Below are 22,809 nucleotides of genomic sequence, written 5' to 3'. Positions count from 1 at the left end.
ACGCTTCACAAGTACTACAACTGTTATTACAATAGAGGCAGTCGACACAGTCCCTGACCTGGAGCAGCTCTCAGTCTAGTGGGGGAGGCAGACCGTAAAATACAGGACAGCTAGGAGAAAGGAGATGAAGACGTTTGCTTCATTCTCTAAAATCTTCCAAGCAGAGCTCTGTTAAAGCTGAAATGTGTCATCCTCATCTCGCTCTGGCTCTGTGTGTGTGTGTGTCTGTGTGTGTGTGTTGGTTCCTCCGTCGAGTTATATCCAAATTGGGTAATGTAAACATGTGTTATAGCAGAACTGGGTGTGTCGGTCCCAAGTAGATGCTGATCGTGCATATTTCCGCCCACCACAAGGCCTCATGGTTTCTCCCAGCTTGAAGCCAGCGATCACTTTGACAGGAAGTGATTTCCGCCAGGTTATCTCCACCCCGGAGAGGCCACAGGGAAATCTCGAGCGGGCTGATAGCCTCCCAAGAACCTGTTGCGATCACCCGTCACCAAACAGGTAGAAATCAGACATCTGGGCTGCCTGCTTGCCCGTCATCATCAACAACCAAAGCCCATCAAGTATCTTAGAACACCCGACTTCTCTCCAGTGGAACTCGATGGATTATGGTGGCAGATTTCCTCTGAAGACCTAAAGGCTCTTTTTAACCATGGTTTTCCTCCTAGCATTTAGAGATGGGGACCAAGAACGGTTATGTGCCTTATCAATCAATCGATGGTATTTATTGAGCGCTTACTGTGTGCGGAGCATTCTACTGAGCGCTTGGGATGCTTAGAACGGTGCTTTGCACGTAGTGAGTGCTTAACAAATGCCATCATTTGTATTACAACACAACAGAGTTGGTCGACACGTCCCGTGCCCACAGCAAAGCGTATGGTCTAGAGTTCTTTGCTCAAGATGAGAGTGGCTGATTTGGTACTAAGACACAGGCGCCCTGACCCTTTCTCTCCTGCACGCAAAGACCTGAAATGCTGAAGAAGTGAAAATCCTAGCGGAGTCTCTGACGTACCCAACAGAGATTTGCCCAAGCAGGTCTCAACTTGCATACCAGACCCGGGAGCAGGATAGGCAGAGATCAGCCCAACAGGGTTATAAGACTGGTTTGGAACCCCTCCACTAACCCCTTTTCTCCTTAGATTTCCCCCTGATGTTCACAATAGTATCTTTTTTATTTTATTTTACGGCATTCAAGAGTTTGCTATGGTTCCAGGCACTGTACTAAACCCTGGGGCAGATTCTAGCTGATCAGATTGGGACACGGTCCCTGTTCCCCACAGGGCTCACAGTCCCCATTTTACAAATGAGGTAACTGTTGCACAGAGAAATGAAGTGACTTGCCCAAGGTCACACAGCAGAGAGGTAACAGAGCTGGGATTAGAACCCAGGTCCTTCTGACTCCCAGGTCTGTTCTTAATCCACTAGGCCACGCTCCTTCCTTGGCTCTCTGTGGCCCATCCTCTGAGAAGGCTGAAGTAATTATTATTACAGTTATCCTTGTGATATTGCTATCTCCATCTAGACATTATCCTCTTCCTGTTTTTCCCTGGTGCCTCTCCCCTGCTGAATTCCTACTTGGTGCCATCCTTCGATCGATCAATCGATTGCTTTTTTTAAGGGCATTTGTAAAGTGCTATGTGTCACACACTGTTCTAAGTGCTGAGGAAGGCACAGGGCATTTAGGTTGTACACAGTCCCTCTCCCGCCTGCGGCTCCCAATCAAAGTAGGAGAGAGAACAGGGATTGCATTTTCTCCTCTTGTGGCTCACTCCTGCTGAATCCGTGCTTGGTGCCGTTGGTCGATTAATCAATCAATAGCCTGAAGTACATTTTTCAATGATATTTTAAAGTGCTTACTATGTGTCAAGCACTGTTCTGGGGTAGGTACAGGTCAGTTAAGTCAGACACAGTCCCTGTCCGACATGGGATTCCCAGTTAAGTAGGAGGGAGAACAGATATTGAGTCCCCATTCTACAGTTGAGGAAACTGAGGCACAGAGCAGTGAAATGACTTGCCTGAGGTCACAGAGCAAGCAGTGGGCAGAGCCAGAATTAGAACCCAGGACCTCTGACCCCGAGGCCCGTGCTCTTTCCATTAGGCCATGCTGCTTCCTAAGACGGATGCCTCCTGTGTGCAGACACACAGGAAATGCTCTTCCAACATGTTAGCGTAGTGGAAAGAGCATGAGTCTGGGGGTCAGAGGCCCTGGGTTCTAATTCCAGCTCTCTTATTTACCTGCTGGGTGACCTTGACTTCTCTGTGCCTCAGTTCCCTCATCTGCAAAATGGGGATTCAATACCTGTTATCCTTCCTTCTTAGACTGTGAGCCCCACTTGAGACCTGATTATCTTGTATCTACCCTCAGTGCTTAGTGCAGTGCTTGGCATAAAGTATGCACTTAACAAATACATTTATTATTGTTATTATTATTATTATTATCATCATCACCACCTGAGATGTATTAGTGGTTGTTGATGGCTCATGGAAATCCTGCAGGAGAGAGTAGATGGTGACCCGAACCAGAGATGAAACTCTGGATAGGGGTAAGGAAAGGAAGATTGTTTTGGACTGTTTCTGAGGAAAATTTTGAGTGTTTTAAGGAGAAAGCACTCCTATGTGGCATGGGCTCTGTTTTCCTGCTTGGCTTTTTGTTGGCTAATTGTATATTTTGAAATAACCATACGAATACTGCTGGACTTGCTGACCTGATTTTGAGTTCTGAGAAACCCAAACTGTCTCAAATTCTACGAAACTTGGCCTGCGCTTTCGGCAAAGATGCAGCCGAACATAACCGGAGAAACCTGCCTCCGGTGTCGTCTTCATCAGGGGTGAAAGGTTGCACGGAAAGTGAATCGACAAATGCCACATTCGTAACTTTTTCCCTCCCTTTCTTAACTTGGCACACATTGCAAACATCTGGTAGATTTTTTCCCCCCACTCCAAGTAGGGCTTGCCTCACACAGGCCCAGATATATATTGCAGTGATGGGGTTTTCACCAAAGGGAAATATTTGGTAACAGATCTCCACAAAGTAGGTCGACACACCTTTCCTCAACCATGTTGAGAATGGAAACTTGCCCCTCGTGTTCTTTCATTGGCTCTTTCCACCGAGTTAAGGCATTGGACCCTGGTGAAAATTAAGAAGGTGCTGGCTGAACTAGTCATTTGGGTGAAAAAGAAATCTTTCACTGGGTACCAAGCCATTCGTGGCTGCTAAAATGGAGGTTTCTCCCACTCTAGTGCTAGAGATTTTTAATTCTAACTTATCAGTCATTCCTTTAGATCAGCGTTTACTTAAGGTCAAGTCTGGTGTGCACATAAACCTAGTCTTCACTCCATCCTGGAGAAGCAGCATGGCCTAGTGGAAAGAGCACAGGATTGGAAGACCTGCACAGAGGCCCATTGCCATTCCAGAGGAGGCTGGAGTGTTTTCAATCAATCGATCCATCAGTGGTATATATTGAGCGCTCACTGTGTAAGCATTTGAGTACAATACAACAGAGTTGGTGGACACGTTCCCTGCCCTCATGGATTTTACACTCCAGAGAGGGGTTATCAAAATCCTTTTTGAGGGACTCCCCAACTTAAGAGCTGGATAAGTAGAGATTCAGAGAGGCAAAGAAGCAGCGTGGCTCAGTGGAAAGAGCACAGACTCTGGAGTCATGGGTTCAAACCCCGGTTCTGCCAATTGTCAGCTTACTGGCAAGACACTTAACTTCTCTGTGCCTCAGTACCTCATCTCTAAAATGGGGATTAAGACTGTGAGCCCCCCGTGGGACAACCTGATCACCTTGTAACCTCCCCAGCGCCTAGAACAGTGCTTTGCACATAGTAAGCACTTAATAAAATGCCATCATTATTATTATTAAGTGGCATTCCCAAGGTCACACAGCAGCTCCAGTCAATCAGTATTATTTATTGAACCCTCACTGTCCTGAGCCCTTAGAACAGTATGGTAGAGTTAGTAGCCGCAATCTAACAACCTACAATCTAAAGGAGGAGAAAGATACGAAAGTAAATTCCTGTTAGGGGAGAATAGTAGAGCTTAAGGATATGTAGGTAAGTGTTAAATTGGGCGGGGGTGAATACCCAGTGCTTGGGGGTATATGAAATGGGGAGATGAGAGATTAATCAGGCAAGGTTTGTTGGGGGAGATGCAGTTTCAGAAGGGCTTTGAAGTTGAGGGAAGCAGTAGACTGACAGATGTGAAGGGGAGCGAGGAGGGGGAGAAGGGGAGTTCTGGGCAGGAGGAGGGCACGACCAAGAGGTCGCGGACGAGAAAGCCGACAAGGAGACACGGTGAGTAGGTTGACTTGAGAGGAGCAAAGTGTGTGAACTGGGGCGTGGTGGGAGAGGAGCGAGGATTAGTAGTGGGGAGAGAACTAATTGAGGTAAATACAGGAACATCAGATCAGATAGTTTTCAGGCTAAAAGAGAAGGGAGAACTGGGTTTTTTTGGTCCCCATTTTTCACCCTCTATTGGTGGAGCAGATCCGATGCTCAACCGGTGAGGTTTGGGAACAGTTGCCTCGACGCTGCAGCCTTGAGAAACAGTGTGGCCCAGTGGAAAAAGCCCAGGCCTGGGAATCAGAGGACATGGATTCTAATCCCAGTTCTTCCAATCGCTTACCAAAGAAGCAGCGTAGCTCAGTGGATATAGCCCGGGCTTTGGAGTCAGAGGTCATGGGTTCAAATCACAGCTCCGCCACTTGTCAGCTGTGTGACTTTGGGCAAGTCACTTCTCTCGGCCTCAGTTACCTCATCTGTAAAATGGGGATGAAGACTGTGAGCCCTCTGTGGGACAAACTGATCACCTTGTAACCTCCCTAGCGCTTAGAATAGTGCTTTGCACATAGTAAGCACTTAATAAATGCCATTATTATTATTATTATTATTATTAGTTACTTGCCTGTGTGACCTTGGGCAAGACACTTATCTTCACTGTGCCTTAGTTTCCTCATCTGTAAAACAGGGATTAACTATTTGTTCTCCCTCTTGCTTTAGATTGTGAGCTCTATTTGGGACAGGGACTGTGTCCAACCTGATTAACTTGAATCTACTCCAGTGGCATAGAGCTGTGCTTGACACATAGTAAGTGCTTAATAAATACCATTATTATTATTCTAATCCTGGCTCTGCCAACCACCTGCTGTGTGACCTTGGGCAAGTCACCAAATGCTCTGAACCTCAGTTTCCTCCTCTGTAAAATGGGGATTAAATGTCTATTCTGATTATCCCGTTTTTACCCCAGCACTTAGCAGAAGGCTTGACACAAAGAAAGAGGTCAAGGTTGTTAGTTCCTTTAGGGTGGGGGATCATGTCTACCAAATCTATTGTACTCTCCCAAGTGCTTAGTATAGTGTTCTGCACACAGTAAACATTCAGTAAATACAGTTGAATGATTGAACAAATACCACAATTATCATTATCAATCAATCATATTTATTGAGTGCTTACTATGTGCAGAGCACTGTACTTAGTGCTTGGGAGAGCAGAGAAGCAGCGTGGCTCAATGGAAGGAGCACGGGCTCTGGAGTCAGAGGTCATGGGTTCAAATCCCAGCTCTGCCAATTGTCAGCTATGTGACTTTGGGCAAGCCACTTAACTTCTCTATGCCTCAGTTACCTCATCTGTAAAATAGGGATTAAGACTGTGAGCCCCCCGTGGGACAACCTGATCACCTTGTAACCTCCCCAGCGCTTAGAACAGTGCTTTGCACATAGTAAGCGCTTAATAAATGCCATTAGTATTATTACAATGCAAAAGAATTAGCAAATTCCCTACCCATAACGAGCTTACAGTCTAAAGTAAGTGAACCATTCCAGGAACTGGAAGTACTTTGACAATGAATGTCTTTTCTTGAGGGTGGGTAATGTGTCACAGGTTAGGCTAATCCTCTCCAATTCCATCTTGACCCTAGAAATGAGCCCAGTGCACTTTTCAGCTGCAAGCTTCCAGACTTCCTCTGTAGACTATAAGCTCGTTGTGAGCAAGGGACGTGCCTTCCAACTCTGTTGTACTGTACTCTCCCAAACGCTTAGTTCAGTGCTCTTATCAGATTAAGTCTTTGATAAATACCATTGATTGATTAATTAATGGAATTTGACCTTAAGAAAGTGATGAGAAGGGAAGTGTGAGGGAGGAGGGTTGAGTCACTGACACTTTCTCTGGAAGAAGGCATTTGTTTAAGCACTTACTGTGTGCCAGGCACTGAGGTAAATACAGGAACATCAGATCAGATATAGCCCCATGTCATTTTCAGTTTAAAAGAGAAGGGAGAACAGGTTGTTTTTGTCCCGGAGAAGGAGACCGAGGCACAGAGAGGTTAGGTGACTTGTTCATGAACACGCAGTAGGCGAGTGGTGAGGCCTAAACTAGAACCCAGGTCTCCTGATTCCCAGTCCTGTGTTCTGTCCTGTGTTCTAAGTCACACTGCCTCTCTGATTGTCACATTGCTTCTCTTAATCAGTGGTATTTATTGAGTGCTCACTCTCTGCCAAGCACTGTACTGATCACTTGGGAGAGTACAGTAGAGTGAGTAGACACAATCCTTGTCCTTGGTGAGCTTGCAATCTAGTGGAGGGAGACAAACACTAGTGCTTACTGCGTGTGTAGCGCTGAACTAAGTACAGTATAACAATAAAGACACGTTCCCTGCCCACAAAAAGGTAATGATTTGCAGGATGGGTGAGACGAAAGTGTGAAGATACGTAAGTGCCTTGCTCATGATGTACTGCCAAATCCACGCCCCGTTGGCCCCCAGAATTGAAGAGTCCCATGCCTCACCTTTTTCCTTCCAGAAGAAATCACTGAAATCATGCAGACCCCCCAAAATGACTCATATTTGCCAGCAAGCACAGGGGAAATGGGAACACACTTGGTGACTGAGCTCAGAAGGATGGCCCTGAGACCCATCCTAGGTGACCCCTGGTGAGCATGCCCCTGTTATTGGCTCCCTGGAGCCAGTGATGACCAGTTTATCCCCAGGAAACAAACAAACACAGTCCTGCTGCCTGGGAAGTGATCTCACTTTGTAGACAACAGGCCGGCCGGGCAGAAGGAAGGTCCTCCAGACTGCTTCCTCTAGAATGAGAGGCAGTTTGGTGTAATGGGTAATAATAATAATGTGTGTTCTTGGGCAAGTCACTTCACTTCCTTGTGCCTCAGTTACCTCATCTGTAAAATGGGGCTTGAGACTGTGAGCCCCACGTGGGACAACCTGATCACCTTGTATCCTCCCCAGCATGGGACACGTGGGACAGGGACTGTGTCCAACCCCGTTTGCTTGTATCTATCCCAGTGCTTAGTACAGAGCCTGGCACATAGTAAGTGCTTGACAAATACCATAATTACAATTATTGAACTCTCCTAAGTGTGTGCAGAGCACTGTACTAAGCGCTTGGGAGAGTACAGTTTAACAGTATAATGCATTCCCAGCCCACAGTGAACTTTCAGTCTTGAAGAGGAGACAGACATTAATATACATAAATAAAATCACATATATGTACATAAGTGGTGTGGGGATGGGAGGCGGGATGAATAAAGGGAGCAAGTCTGGATAACACAGAAGGGAGTGGAAGAAAAGGGAAACAGGGCTTAGTCAGGGAAATGCTCCTGGAGGAGATGTGCCTTTCATAAGGCTTTGAATGAAGCAGTGTGGCTCAGTGGAAAGAGCCCGGGCTTTGGAGTCAGAGGTCAATTGCTGACAATTGGCGGAGCCAGGATTTGAACCCGTGACCTCTGAATCCAAAGCCTGTGCTCTTTCCACTGAGCCACGTTGCTTCTCTAACGAACCCATCACAGTGCTCAGAAAGGTGTTTGACCCACAGTAAGCATTTATCAAATACCATAAAAGCAATCTGAAGCTGGTGGTGGAATCATTCTGTAAAACTGAAGACTTAATATATCAATGACAAAAACAACAAAGACAAAATGCATGAAGTTAGCATACTCTTCTAAGTGCTTGGATTGTGTAGTACAGAATAAGAAATAGATCCAAATCTGCCCTCAAGGAATTTTCCTTCTAACTGCTGTCTACTTGGATCAGATCTGATGATTTCCAAGAATATTTACTGAACAGCTGGCTAAATGTTCTTTTTACTAAATGGTGTTTGTTAAGTGCTTACTGTGTGTTAAGCACTGTTCTAAGTACTGGGCAGATACAAGTTAATCAAGCCAGACACAGTCCCTGTCCCACATGGAGCTCCCGGGATAAATTCTGCTTAGTTTCCAAGCACACCTTTGGAGTTATCTTTGATTCCACCCCTACTTTGTTGTCAAATCCTCATGCTTCCTTCTTCACCATATCAGTAAGAAACAACCTACCTATATCTACAATCCTCTGTTTGTTAGTCACTTTTCATTGGGAAATCTGAAACTATTTTTGTTATTGTTGCCCCTCTCAAAAGTCCTCCATGAACCTCCTTTGGCTTCTGCAGAAAATAGAAGATTTTCTTCCTGAGTTTCAAATCTCTTCTCACGTTTCCTCCATCATCGTCTTCATCTTCATCTTCAGATAAAGCGAAGGGAGCGAAGATGATGGGTAATGATTTCTTCCACCCCTGCTCCCCTTCCTTCCTCAACTCAGTTCTCATCGCCCAATCCCCAGAAGCCTATTCAGATTCCCCCCAGATTAATTAAGGTCTGTTGCAGGAACTAGGGTGTGTAGATTTTCTCCAGGTAGCCAAAATGATGACCGATTTTGTTTAAAAATCAATCAGTGGTATTTATTAAGCCCTTATTGTATGCAGAGCGCAGAACTGAGTGCTTGGGAGAATACAACACGGTTGGTAGACACATTCCCTGCCCAGCAGGAGTTTACCGTCTAGAGGAGGAGCTTGGTGAGGAAATGAAACATGTCATTCTTGTCTCCTTAATTCTGAGAACTGGGATTTTTGCCCTAGAGATGTTTAACGCTTAGTACCCACTTGTCATATACTTAAAATGAAAACAATAGTATTAGCTTGAAAGGCTTTGGAAGTGGTTTTGTTCCTCATATTTTCTCAAAGTTGAGTGCTCCTTCACTGGGTGGGGCCGGGTGTGTAGGGAGTTGCTAGAGGAACTATTCCTCCTATGTCTGGCTGGTCCATTCCCTGAATAACAATTGTTCTTTAAAGCCCAGCATTTAGCACAATGCAGGGCACATTGTAAGTGCATAAGAAACATTATGACTAAGTGACAATATTGATTTCAGTGTTTGCTCTTATTTTTTAATCACTATTTATGCTCTCACTCCCTTAAATGTTACATTCTGCAATTTGTGTCTGCTTGCCTCCTTCATTAGACTGTAAGCAATTTTATTTCCATGTTATGATCCCAAGGGCCGTGATCTATGTTCCGCACACGGTGGACGCCCAATAAGTGATTATTTTTATGGTATTTGTTAAGCACTTACTGTGTGTCAAGCACTATTCCCAACACTGGGGTAGATACAAAATTAATCGGGTTCAGCACAGAGAGCGCACAGTCCAAGTCAAAGGGAGAACAAATATTTAATCCCCATTTTACAGATGAGGAAATAGAGATCCAGAGAAATTAAGTGACTTGCCTAAAATCACACAACAGGCAATTGGCAGAGCTGGGATAAAAACCAAGGTACTCCGACTCCAAGCCTGTTCTTGCCGCTAGGCAACAGTGCTCCTCTACGATGATATTATGATGAAACTGTAGCTATCAGTGTTTCAACAGGAGTGAGGTCCCATCTCCAGTCTACCCCTCCCATTGCCCACCCAGAGAAAACCCCAACATTGACACCATCCTCCTCCCCACCGATTCTCTCCAACCAGCTGCCGGCATGCAGGCCCCAAAGTTAGTTTCTCCACTAAAGTCCCCACTAGATGGTAAGCTCACTGTGGGCAGGGAATGTTATATTGTCCTCTCCCAAGCACCTAGAATAATGCTGTGCCTGCAGTAAGCCCTCAGTAAATGCAAGGAGCGTATCTGCCAATTTTGTTGTATTGTTACATGATCCTCTCTGAAGAGTTTAGTACTGTGCTCTGCCCACAGTAAATGCTCATTAAATAGGACTGACTGATTGAATTTGTAACATGGCTTCACAGGTGGACACAGATAAGGAACTGAGGACACTGAAATGTGTCTGTTTATTGTTATACTATACTCTCTCAAGCGAATAGTACAGTGCTCCACACAAAGTAAGCACTCAATAAATATGATTGAAAGAATGAATAACCCTAAACCAAAAAGCCTTGAATTCTCATTGCTTCCCAGTTGCTCACTGAAAATCAGTCCCAGGGAATTTTCCTTCTCTCTCCCCCTTCTCCACTCATGGGGGCATTGGAATAGTTTGTCAGTCACTCAAATGGTTTATGAAGTGAAAGTCAAGAGGTTTTACAACAGATTTTTCCTGAAATCACTGGACCCAGTGAAAAGTAGAGGAGATCTTTTCCAGATTTTTGGAACTGAAGCCTTCATTTGGGGCTGTCAACTAGACCAAGTTCATTGTGGTCAGGGACTCAATTTATTGTTATATTGTATTCTCTCAAGTGTCTAGTACTGCCCTGCACACAGTAAGCGCCCAAAAAATACGATTGAATGATTGAAGGTACTGTACATGGTTAAAGCAGTGATGATTGGGGATTGGCATCCAGGTACTGTGAGGGATAAAATGTGAGATAGAGGAGAGGAAGCAATCATGGATCATTAATCTATTTTTCCTCTCAGAGGGTAAAGGAACACAAAGCTCAGAATAGGTGGTACGTCACAATACATAAACAACCCTGGAAATTTAATTGGGTAAAGGTTGCCCCGCTAACAGTGCTATTTGAACAACCACGGCTTTGGTTTCCTTTTATTATTCCTCTCAATCAGCATTGGCCTCTTTTTGAAGGCCATGCGGGATATGTGTGGATATATATGAGCGGGTTTGTTTTATGTGCATGCCCAGAAAAACTCAGAGTTGTGTTTTTTTTTAATTTGCTTACTCACTGGATCTAGCCTGGGCTATTTAAATATCAGTTGATTGCCAGGGATTTGATTTCCAATGTTCTCGGGTTCAGCGTACTTTGCAGGTGGATAGGAATGATTGTCCGTGGCCTCCGATTCGGTCCATTATTGTGTTTTCAATTATCTTGGAGCTCAAAGAAAAAGGAATTAATATAGCGAGGGATGACATAGCAAATTACCACAACGCTCTAACCTTTTAAATTGCTAACACTGTTGTAATCTGTAATTATAGAAATCAGTGTGAGAATTGTGGCACTGCATAATTATCTTTCCTGATTCTTTATTGCTGAATGAATTATTAATCAGAATCAGTCTTGTATAGTATTTGCCGCAACTCAGAAGAATAATGTATAATTAAGTTTCATTATTCCTGTTTTTGTGCGGGTGTTTTATGATGTTGTAATTGATAATTAATCGGTTAAAAACTCGCACAGTACTCAGGAGTTTCAGGTGGCTAGGAAACGTTTCTGGGGCCTGAGTTTATTAACTCAACTAGTTTCGGGCACTGACTATCGGGAGGGGGGCTGCGCTGGAAGGGGATGGGGGAAACTAGAGAGGTCAGTTCAGAGGGTCAGGAGTTCAGTAGAAACCTCCACTTAATAATGATAGTACTTGTTAAGCGCTTACTATGTGCAAACCACTGTTCTAAGCAATGAATTAGCATGGCCTAGTGGAAGGAGCACGGGCCTGGGTTCTAATCCTGACTCTGCCACACACCGGCCGTGTGACCTTGGGCAAGTCACCTAACTGCTCTGTGCCTCAGTTCCTTTTATCTGCAAAATGGGGGTCCAATACCTCTTCTTCCTCCCAGTTAGACTGTGATCCTGATGTGGCATCTGATTATCTTATTAGAGAAGATTAGAGGATTATTAGAGAAGCAGCATGGTTTACCTCATCTGTAAAATGGGGATTAAGATTGTGAGCCCCACGTGGGACAACCTGATCACCTTGTATCCCTCAGTGCTTAGAACAGTGCTTTGCACATAGTAAGTGCATAACAAATACCTTCATTATTATTATTATCATTATCTTTTATCTACCCCAGGACTTAGTACAGTGCTTGACACATAGAAAGTGCTTAACAAATGCCATAATTATTGTTATTAACATTATTATTATTAGGAAGGTCATTGAGGGTTAACCATCCTTAGATTGTAAGCTCCTCAAGGGCAGGATTGTGGCTTCTGACTCAGTTGTAATAGTCCCTCTTCCTCCATCCCTCTCTCTCACTATCTCTCTCTCATTCTCTCTCTCTCCCCCACCCCACTTTCCATTCCTCTGCCATTCCTCAGTGCTCCGAAACTCCTGGTAGAGGAGCAGAAGGGCGCGGTTATCCAAGCAGGATCCTCGCTAGGTTAATAGAGTTCTAATGATCTCACCGGAGAGACCGTGGAGTGGTGTGTAGCAGTGAGCTATTGAAATCCATTCCTTAATCACTGAGCTTTTCAAGTTTCCTTAAAGAAGTCAGAAGAGATACAATTACCTCTTTTGGAATTGTGAATACAGGCAGATAATTAAGAAACCTCACCAAGAAGCTTTCACACTGGTCAGTTTCAGGTGAACAGAGCAGCACTTCTAAGAAATTTCCTCACTTGGGTTATATTAGGTAGGTAAATTTATCCCAAGACCAAATTGTGCTTTAAATAAGACAGTGACCGTCAAGAATTTTTTTTAAAAGATCTAAGAAAAGTCCTGAAAATCTGCTTTCCTCTTATCCTTTGAGAACTCTCTGGGTAGAGATATATGTGTGTGTGTGTGTGTGTGTGTGTGTGTGTACACATATATATGTATGTATATATATCCGTAAGGCCAAAGACTTATCTAACCCACTTTTCTGTTGTCTGAAATAATAAATACACACATAAGCTATTTAAAAACTGAAAGGCTTATGAACTGATCCTCGACTAATATTCTAACTAAATGTCCCTACATAAGTACAGTGGCCACACTGGCAGCCGTTTTGGATGCTGGACACACAGTCCCACATAACATCATGTGTTATTCCAGGCATGCTGAGTAGTTCTGACATCTTAGACACCAATTTACAGAATCCCATCCATGGCCACCCAATCCTAGATCACTTTCCAGGGATAGAGGAGCACGGGATTGGGGTGGCAGGGAGGTGGAATCCCTGCTCATCTCTGACTGGCTCCAAGACCTTTGTATTCCCACTCACAGGTCCTCATAAAACACAGGCGCTGCTTCCAAGCCATGGAACTCAGCAGCAGGAACTAAGGAAGAGGCCATTTGCTTAAAATAAAAAGCCAAGAGGCCATCTCAACTGTCTAGTACAAAACCAGATGACAGGCCATTCTAGCTTTGAGTTTCTTTGGTATCCAGTGCAGGAAAGAATTACCGAAAGCTGAAACACCAAGATCACCTTTCACCCTTCCTGGATCCATTTGAAAAAATAGTATGGCATTTTATATGAATTTCTGCCAAAATACTTTAGCCCGAGATGCTTCTTCTGAGGTGTTAATGGCCCATTTAGAATCATTCAAGTTTTTTTTTTTTTTTGAAGATGAACATCATTTTTCCCCCACTGACTCTTCACATGGGTAGCAAATCCTAAATGGGGGAAGGGGAGCTACCTTCTCCTAAACTGATCAGGGGGAAAAATTCACAAGGGGTTTTTCCCCGAAGCCTCTGCAAACCCAGGACCGTGCATCAAATGAAACCATGCGTTGGGTCTTTTACTTTGGCTCTGCGAGTCCTGGTGCCCTCCAGTTCCGAAAGATGAATTATTGAAGAGGAAGTGGTAACCGGCCCCCAGTGGGTAGACCACCACAGACTCTTCCTGACCGCCCCCGGCCGAGCATGGAAACTCCTGCTTTTCAGTGCCTGCGTGATTTTGAGCAGACATTAACAAACCCTCCACCTCTTTCCATTTGGGCTTGGCATCCAAGGCAGGTTGCTAGAGGTTTTTTTGTTTGCTTATTTTTTTTAATGGTACTTGTTAAGCACTTACTATGTGCCAGGCACTATACTAAGATACAAGCTAATCAGGTTGGACAGTCCCAAGTGGTGCTCACAGTCTCAATCCCCATTTGGTAGATGAGGTAACTGAGGCCCAGAAAAGTTAAGTGACTGGCCCAAGGTCACCCAGCATTCATTCATTCAATTCAGTCGGATTTATTGAGCGCTTACTGTGTGCAGAGCACTGTACTAAGCGCTTGGGAAGTACAATTCAGCAACAAATGAAAGACAAGTGTCTGTAGCCTTCTTTTCCCTGTAGTAGCGGGGCAGGGAGGAGTCTTTTGTTATATTACGGCAGCTGAGTGGCCTCCTCCAGGACTAAAGGGGGCTGCTTACGTTGAGGTGCAAAGTTCTCTAAGATTCCACTGAAACTAAAGACAACAAAGTCGCAGCTCTGAGAAGCTTCGGAGACGAGAAGCCCGTTAATGAGTTCAGGGTTTTTTTCTTCTTGGTACATTAATATCTGGTGTCTGACAGTGATGCTCGAATAGGAAGGAAATCGGTTGCTCTTGCCTTTTCTCAGCAGATGTGTGGGGTTTGACTCTGTTCCTCGCTAAAACGGTTCTGGAAATCCCTCCTTGATGGAGAACTGCCTGGGGGTGTGGGAGGGGAGAGAAGACAGCAGAGTCTTGAACTGTGCACCAAGCGCTGATCTGCAGTGCGTTTCTATTAACATGTAAAGTGATCCGTTGAGTCATCCTCTCTTTGGTTTGACTCAGAAGCTTCAGAGTGCACTTTGCATGTCATTTCTTCCTAATGATTTCCCCCTGGAGAAGGGGACTGATAGAATTCAGGCAAACTGAAGACTGTTTCAAGTAAAACAGAGCTTCTATACCTTTGGTATTAGCACTTGAGTTCCCATTAAGCTCTAGGGGAAAGGAAAGTAAATTCTTCCCCCTCTTCCTGACACCCGGGGAGTTTATTAAGAATGATAATGACTGTGGTATTTGTTAAGCACTTACTATTTGCCAGATGTACTAAGCGCTAGAGTGGATACAAGCAAATGGGGTTGGACACAGTCCTTGAGCCACATGGGGCTCACAGTCTCAATCCCCATTTTACCGATGAGGTAACTGAGGCACAGAGAAGTTAAGTGACTTGCCCAAGATCACAGCAGAGCCGGGACTAGAACCCAGGTCCTACTGACTCCCCCAGGCCCGTGCTAGTTTATATGGCTCCCGCTTCTTCTCATCCAGTGCTTAGTACAGTGCCTGGCACAAAGTAAGCGCTCAGCAGATACCAGCACCATTATTATTATTATTATCCGTTTTTATCCCAACGGCCTGTTTTTCAGCTAGCCCCTGTCCTGTACTGTTGTGGCTCTGGAGCCCTTATTTCTGGGATTTTACCTCCGTCCATCTCAGTTCCAGCCGCCGAGTTTCACGGCTAGGAAGAGGCACCCACTCTCACGGGGGCCTTGGGAAAGGAGCATTCCGGGTGGTCCTCCCAGAAGAAGTCTGTAGGTCAGAGTGGACGTGAGCAGGCTTCCACGAAACTATGGATATGATATCATCACGCTAGGCCATGCTCACCTTGGTGACTGGACTCCCCAAGGGCCGCCCGATCCATAGACACCTTGGAACCTATGAGGCAGACCTTGGGCAAGTCACTTAACTTCTCTGTGCATCAGTTACCTCTTCTGTAAAATGAGGATTAAGACTCTGAGCCCCCTGTGGGATAGGGACTTTGTCCAACCTGATTACCTTGTTTCTGCCCCAGTGCTTGGCATACAGTAAACGCTTAACGGATACCATCTTTCTTTACTGAGAAGTGAGGAGGAATGCTTCAGGAGGGAACCTGTTGTATTGTTCTTTCCCAGGTGCTTAGTACAGTGCTCTGCACACAGTAAGCGCTTAATAAATATGATTGAATGAATGAATGAACCCGCAGTGCCCAGAGCGGGCTGTAGACAGTGTACACACCTCGCAGCCTCCCTCAGTTTCCCCTACACAAACCCACCAAGCCTCCTCTCACCCTTAAAGTGATGACAGATCATTAGTGAAATGATGATGGGCAGAAGCAGGGGAAGGGGTTTGAAAGGCAAGAACAAATGAAGAGAGAAAGTCAGTGAGCTCGAAGGGATTCTGGGGACAAAACCCCAGGATTCTGTAAGCTTGTTGAGGGCAGGGAATGCATCTACCAACTCAGTGGAAAGAGCCCGTGCTTTGGAGTCAGAGGTCATGGGTTTGAATCCCGGCTCCGCCACATGTCTGCTGTGTGACCTTGAGCAAGTCACTTAACTTCTCTGAGCCTCAGTTCCCTTGTCTATAAAATGGGAATGAAGACTGTGAGCCCCATGTGGGACAATTTGATCACCTTTTATCACCCCCCCAGCACTTGGAATAGTGCTTTGCACATAGTAAGCGCTTAACAAATGCCGTCATTATTATTATTACTCTCCCAAGTACTTAGTATGGTGCTCTGCACATAGTAAGTGCTCAATAAATTCAATCGAATGATTGATTGAAATCTCCAAGAGTGATTCTGGAGACAAATCGCTCATAGGATTTCTGGAGGATTATCATAGGGGAAACAAAAAGAAAATGCCCAACCCTGGGGGAGACCAAGAGAGGCCCTGAATTTTCCTCTGTGAAATGGGGGCTGCTAGCAGGTGCCAGAGAGCAAAGAAAGCAGAGAACTCAAAGCCGCCTTCTTTTGTTTCGATGTGGTGGGCGGGTTAGTTGAGTAAACGTGGGATGTTAAATCCTAAACCAGTGTAGATAGCTCATTACCACAGGTAAAGAGCAATTGTAAGAATGAATCAATTCATGAACTGCCATCAAAGAGAACATGGTAATTGAATTTTTGAGGGATCTGGGGTGAATATAAAAGACAATTGTATTTATAAAAGGTGAAAAGAACTCCAACCTCCTACACTGCCAACCTCCTACACTGCTTTTAAGTGCTTCTCCACTACCTTTCTCAGACCAGAGAGCTGCCGTGGCCTAATGGAAAGATTATGAGCTGTGAATACAAAAACCTGGGTTCTAATCCCAGCTCTGCCACTTGCTTGCTGCCAGACTTTGGTCAAGTCACTTAACTACTCTCTGTGCTTCCATTTCCTCGTGTAAAGTAGAGGTAAAATGCCTATTCTCCCTCTCCCTTAGACTGTGTTGGACAGGGACTGTGTCCAACCTGTTTAAATAATCATACCATTGAATGGCACATACACAGGAGTGCTTGGGTTGGGTATATGTCCCCTAGTGCTGGAGAATGCCGATGGGTTGTAGGAACAAATTATGGAAGACTTCCTGGAGGAGGTGGGATTTTAGGAAGGCACTGAATTTGGGGATCTTTCTGATCTGTGGAGGCTGGGAGCTCCAGGCCAGTGGAACGGCATAGATGCAAGGGCAAAGATGGGCCTGTGGAGAGTGAGGTACAGTTAGGAGGTGAACTTGAGAGGAGCAGAAAGAGCTAACTGGACAGTAACGGGTGAAGAGAGGCGATATATAAGATGTTGTCTCCATTTGTTAAGGAATTTGGCACTAGCTGTTGTGGAACAGTGTTTAAGACGTTTCTTCCCCAACCCGGAGTCATAATCGAGTCCATAGATACTCAAATGCCTATTGACTCGATAGCTTCCTTTTCTAAAATGAATCCTTGGGTTCATTTAGTAAATCACTAATAAAACATATTCAGGAAGAGCAGAGATTTACTCAGCAAAGGCTAAGTAATTCAGTCTTTGATTCTCCCAAGACCTACATTTAAGGCACTGCACTTTGGTGAGGGGGGGGAAAGGTTGGCATTTCAGATGAAATGGTTTATAATTTTATTCCTCTTCATTATCTGGCAGGCTTTTTATTCATCTCAATTCATCAGAAACGTTTTAGACATGACAGGTTGTCTTGAAAAGTTTCCCCTATTCTTGTTGGTGAATTGCAGCTTTGCAGATTTCCCACAGAATTTTTTGAAAGACTTGATTTCATCCTTTTACTTTCAGGGTGCTCTTAAGCATCTTAATTTCTGAGTCAGTGGCAGAGAAGCGGCGTGGTTCAGTGGAAAGAGCCCGGGCTTTGGAGTCAGGGGTCATGGGTTCAAATCAAGACTCCACCAATTGTCAGCTGTGTGACTTTGAGCAAGTCACTTGACTTCTCTGTGCCTCAGTGACTTCATCTGGAAAATGGGGATTAAGACTGTGAGCCCCACGTAGGACCACCTGATCACCTTTTATCCTCCCCAGCGCTTAGAATAGTGCTTTGCACATAGTAAGTGCTTAACAAATGCCATTATTATTATTATTATTTATTATTAGTGAAGAGGACAAACTCACTAATGCACCTCCAAAATGATAAGATGTGTGTGTCGTTACACAAGTAAACAAGTATGATTTTGGCCTCCAAAGACAACACACTGACCAATTCTAGCCTCTTCAAAAGGGGGATATATCAAATTCTCCTCGCGGCCTCTCCCTGCTATGTGGCTGAGTGGAAAGGGCAAGGCCTGGGGGGCAGAAGGTCTGGGTTTGAATCCTGCCTCTGCCACTGCGCGCTGGGTATAATACATTTAATTTCTCCCTGTCTCCATTTCCTCATCTGTAAAATGGGAACAAAATGCCTGTGCCGCTTAGACCACGAATTCCATTTGGGACAGGGACTGACTTGCTCTCTCTACTCATCCGCCCTCCCGGGCCCACAGCACTTCATTCATTCGTTCATTCAGTTGTATTTATTGAGCGCTTACTGTGTGCAGAGCACTGTACTAAGCGCTTGGGAAGTACAAGTTGGCAACATATAGAGACAGTCCCTACCCAACAACGGGCCGTAGCACGTGGGAAGAAATACACACCAACCCTTTAAAGGAGGAAGAGGAGGAGCAGAACTCATTTTTTGGCCCGCTGATGTGAGGAAGACCCAGCCAAATTGGAAGGAGTTCAGAGAAGAGAAACCGAGATAATTGGGGGAAAGGAAGGATTGATTGATTTTTAATGGGAGATTTAAGAAGCAAAGTATGAGCCTGTTCATTTGTGGGTTGACAGGGCAGGGCAGGGGCGTGACAGAGCTCGACTGATATTTTAAAGAAGAGAAGGGCGGAGCAGACAGTAAGTGCTCAATAAATACAATTGATTGATTGAGTGAAGGAGGGAGATGCTCGAGGGGAAACTGAGAGATTTTAGGTTGGGAGAAAAATGTGACTGGTTGTCAAGGAAGGCAAAACCACCCAACCATCCATCCATTCCTTCGGTGATTCTGCTGCCTCTGGGCTGGGTGGGCAACCAGACCCACTCAATGATGGTGGCAGCTCAGAGTCTTAGCTTTCTCAAAGGTACTGCTGTCTTTAAACCAAATATGGAAATCCTCTGGAGTATGTGCCATGGGAGAAATCCTCCATTTACCCTGACAGGTTTTGGTGGGACCTTTTTAAACCTTTTGTTTCTCCAGTGTTTTTTTTTTTCTTTCCTGTTTTGTCAGATGCTACAAACTGCCTTTCCTTCAGCGTCAGCAGCCGTCTTCATGTGAGAGAGGTGGGAGGGGAGGACCCAAGGGTTCGTGCAGGCAAGATAGGGGAATCAGAGGAAGCTATTACGGAAAATATGTGTCTTCTGACTAAGCAACGAACAGTTTACACTCAGTTTCCTACATACCATTCTAGTGTTTAAGGTGTAAGTTTGTGTGGGTCTCTCTTTTTCTCTTTTGTGTCTCTCTTTTTCCTCAGCCAAACTGGCTGACGAGGGTGACATGAAGTCTTGCCAGACAGGATGCCCTTATAATTGTAGTGAAAAGTAACTCCATAAAATAAGAGCGTGAGAAATTCATTCATTCATTCAATCGTATTTTTTGAGCGCTTCCTGTGTGCAGAGCACTGTACGAAGCGCTTGGGAAGTACAAGTTGGCAACGTATAGAGACGGTCCCTACCCAACAACAGGCTCACAGTCTAGAAGGGGGAGACAGACAACAAAATAAAACATGTAAACAGGTGTCAAGTCATCAGAATAAATAGAGATAAAGCTAGGTGCACATCATTAACAAAATAAATAGGATAGTAAATATGTACAAGTAAAATAAATAGAGTAATAAATCTGTACAAACATATATACAGGTGCTGTGGGGAGGGGAAGGAGGTAGGGCGGGGGAGATGGGGGGGAGAAGAAAAAGGGGGCTCAGTGTGGGAAGGCCTCCTGGAGGAGGTGAGCTCTCAGTAGGGCTTTGAAGGGAGGAAGAGAGCTAGCTTGGCAGATGTGTGGAGGGAGGGTATTCCAGGCCAGGGGGAGGACGTGGGCCAGGGTTCGATGGCGGGACAGGCGAGAACGAGTCACGGTGAGGAGGTTAGCGGCAGAGGAGCGGAGGGTGCGGACTGGGCTGTAGAAGGAGAGTAGGGAGGTGAGTGGTAAATGCACAAAGCACTTCCCCCCAAAAAAGAGGGTGTTTATATAGGATTCATTTTGTAAGAAAGTGAAATGCCTAGTTTATATTTGTAAAATCTTGATTACAACATTGGTCTTTGACAATTTTTTTAAATCCTATTTTACATACTTTTATCGGCCAGTGAAGTAACAGTCTTTTTAGCGTTCATTTAATGATAGCAACAATAATTGTGGTATTTTTTTAGTGCGTATTATGTATCAAAACACTATACTAAGCGCTGGGGTAGATGCAAGATAATCATTCCCACATGGGGCTCATAATCTAAGTAGGAGTTGCCAACTTGTACTTCCCTGCCAACTTGTACTTCCCTTAGTACGGTGCTCTGCACACAGTAAGCGCTCAATACGATTGAATGAATGAATGAAAGGCATTGAATCCCTATTTTGCTGATGAGGGAACTGAGGCACAGAGGAAGTGAAATGACTTACCCAAGGTCACACCGCAGGCAAGTGGCAGAGCTGGGATTAGAACCCAGGGCCTCTGACTCCCAAATCTGTGCTCTTTCCATTAGACCATGCTGCTTTTCCCAACAAATCATTCAGGAAACGGGACAGCAGTCTTCGAAGCTGATCCATGATTCGTTTCTGTTTCTGCGTTCTTTTGTAATATATTGTACGTCATAATTGCTAATTTACCCAATTTAAATCCCTGTTGTCTTAGCCCTTTTCTAAGCACCTTAGTTACACTCTCAGCATCAGTGACTCAGATGTGTGTGCGCAAGTGTATCTGTGCTATAGGGTGAGTTCTCTTTTGTTCACAGCATCCTTAATTAGACCTTTAGTAAAATCTTTTCAAAGAGATTAAACTTCCAACAGAGTGATTTTCTCGTTAGAAACGCGCCCCGTTCAGTTCTAAAATTCTAGCCGTATCTTCTAAGGAAGGGCATAAACTAGAAGATGGACAGAGACGGTGAAAGCGTGCAGTAAAAAATACCTTTCCAGATATTTTTTTTTCCCTGAGTCCATTGTTCTGAGAATTAACGCGCTGATCAGCAGTTCTATGTTTCGCTGCTTAGATCCTGCAGGACCCCAAAAACCATGATGTAATCCTTCCCTGGCAGGCTGTGTAGGTGCTGTGTGCGTGTGTGTGTGTGTGTGTCTAAAACCCAGTTGTCTGTAATAACTCTCTTGTTTCTCTTTTAGGGTGTGAACGGAATGTCTGTGGATGAGAAGCCTGAATCCCCCATGTATGTTTATGAGTCCACAGTCCACTGCACCAATATCCTCCTGTGCCTCAATGACCAGCGGAAGCAGGATATTCTCTGTGATGTGACTTTGATCGTGGAAGGCAAGGAGTTCCGGGCCCACAGGGCCGTACTGGCCGCGTGCAGCGAATACTTCTTGCAGGCGCTCGTCGGGCAGACGGAAAATGACTTGGTCGTCAGCCTACCCGAGGAGGTACGGTCTCCGGAGGCTGGCGAATCCGTCGACTCGTTAAACGTCGACCGCGTGGTCCCCCCCCCCCGCATCCTTCCCCCCCTCCTCACCCTCACGTCGGACAGATTGGGTGGCGCTTTCGAAGTCTCGGTTGGCGAGGGGGAGGGCTTGGATTTAAAACAAGTTACCGGAGTCTAAGGTTTAGAGAAGCAGCGTGACTCAGTGGAAAGAGCCCGGGCTTGGGAGTCAGAGGTCATGGGTTCAAATCCCGGCTCTGCCACTTGTCTGCTGTGTGACTTTGGGCCAGTCACTTTACAGATGAGGTAGCTGAGGCACAGAGAAGTTAAGTGGGGATGAAGGCTGTGAGCCCCGCATGGGACAATTTGCTCACCTTGTATCCTCCCCAGTGCTTAGAACAGTGCTTTGCACATAGTAAGTGCTTAACAAATACCATTATTATTATTATTAATAAAGGGTCTGGCTGGTTGTGACCTTTTATTCATTCATTGTCGTATTTATTGAGCGCTTACTGTGTGCAGAGCACTGCACTGAGCGCTTGGGACGTACGAGTCGGCAACATATAGAGACGGTCCCTAACCCAGCAACGGGCTCACAGTCTAGAAGGGGGAGACGGACAACAGAACGGGGTTTGGAGGAATTCTACCCAAAGAGGCTCTAAATGCCGTGGTGTTTCTGATTCCGGGCCTGTTGCTGTGATCTCTGGCTGCCTCAAGTTGGCTTAGAGAATGCCCCTTGAGAGGAATAGAACAAACACAGTCACGGGCTCTTCCTGGCTGGAAAAAAAATAAAATAAGAAAGCAGTGGGGCGTTTGTTTCAGCGACTAGAGCGTACGCTTCATAATGGGTGGACCCTTCTTTTTGTCCTTGAAAGACTGTTCAAACAGGTTGCTTCATTATCGTGGCTTCCATCCTTTGGCATCGTTGGGACCTGAAGAGCCTTCCAGTGTTTGTTCTAGGGATGAAACCGAATTGAGTTTAGGTGGCCTTTGGCCTCTCAGGAGGCTCCAGCCGAGGGCTGATGCCCTCGGCAGTGTGTGATTCAGGTCGAGCTCATTTGCACAAGGGAAGAAAAATGGAAAATAAGCAGGCCTAAGGAAGAAAAGGTGTT

At 45.2% G+C, this 22,809-nt stretch overlaps 1 protein-coding gene across 1 annotated transcript in view; it reads left to right on the top strand.

Annotated features, from left to right (window-relative positions):
• Positions 1–22,809, top strand: part of BACH2 (BTB domain and CNC homolog 2) — a 111,217-nt gene that overhangs the window by 45,505 nt on the left and 42,903 nt on the right. The window contains 1 exon segment of the mRNA XM_038761149.1: positions 21,447–21,701. Within this exon segment, the coding sequence (XP_038617077.1) occupies positions 21,447–21,701 (255 nt within the window).

Source organism: Tachyglossus aculeatus, chromosome 19 (genome assembly GCF_015852505.1).
Source record: "Tachyglossus aculeatus isolate mTacAcu1 chromosome 19, mTacAcu1.pri, whole genome shotgun sequence".
Lineage (NCBI taxonomy): Eukaryota > Metazoa > Chordata > Mammalia > Monotremata > Tachyglossidae > Tachyglossus > Tachyglossus aculeatus.
The sequence above is the reverse complement of the archived record's forward strand: the minus strand, read 5'-3'. Positions and strand labels throughout refer to the sequence as shown.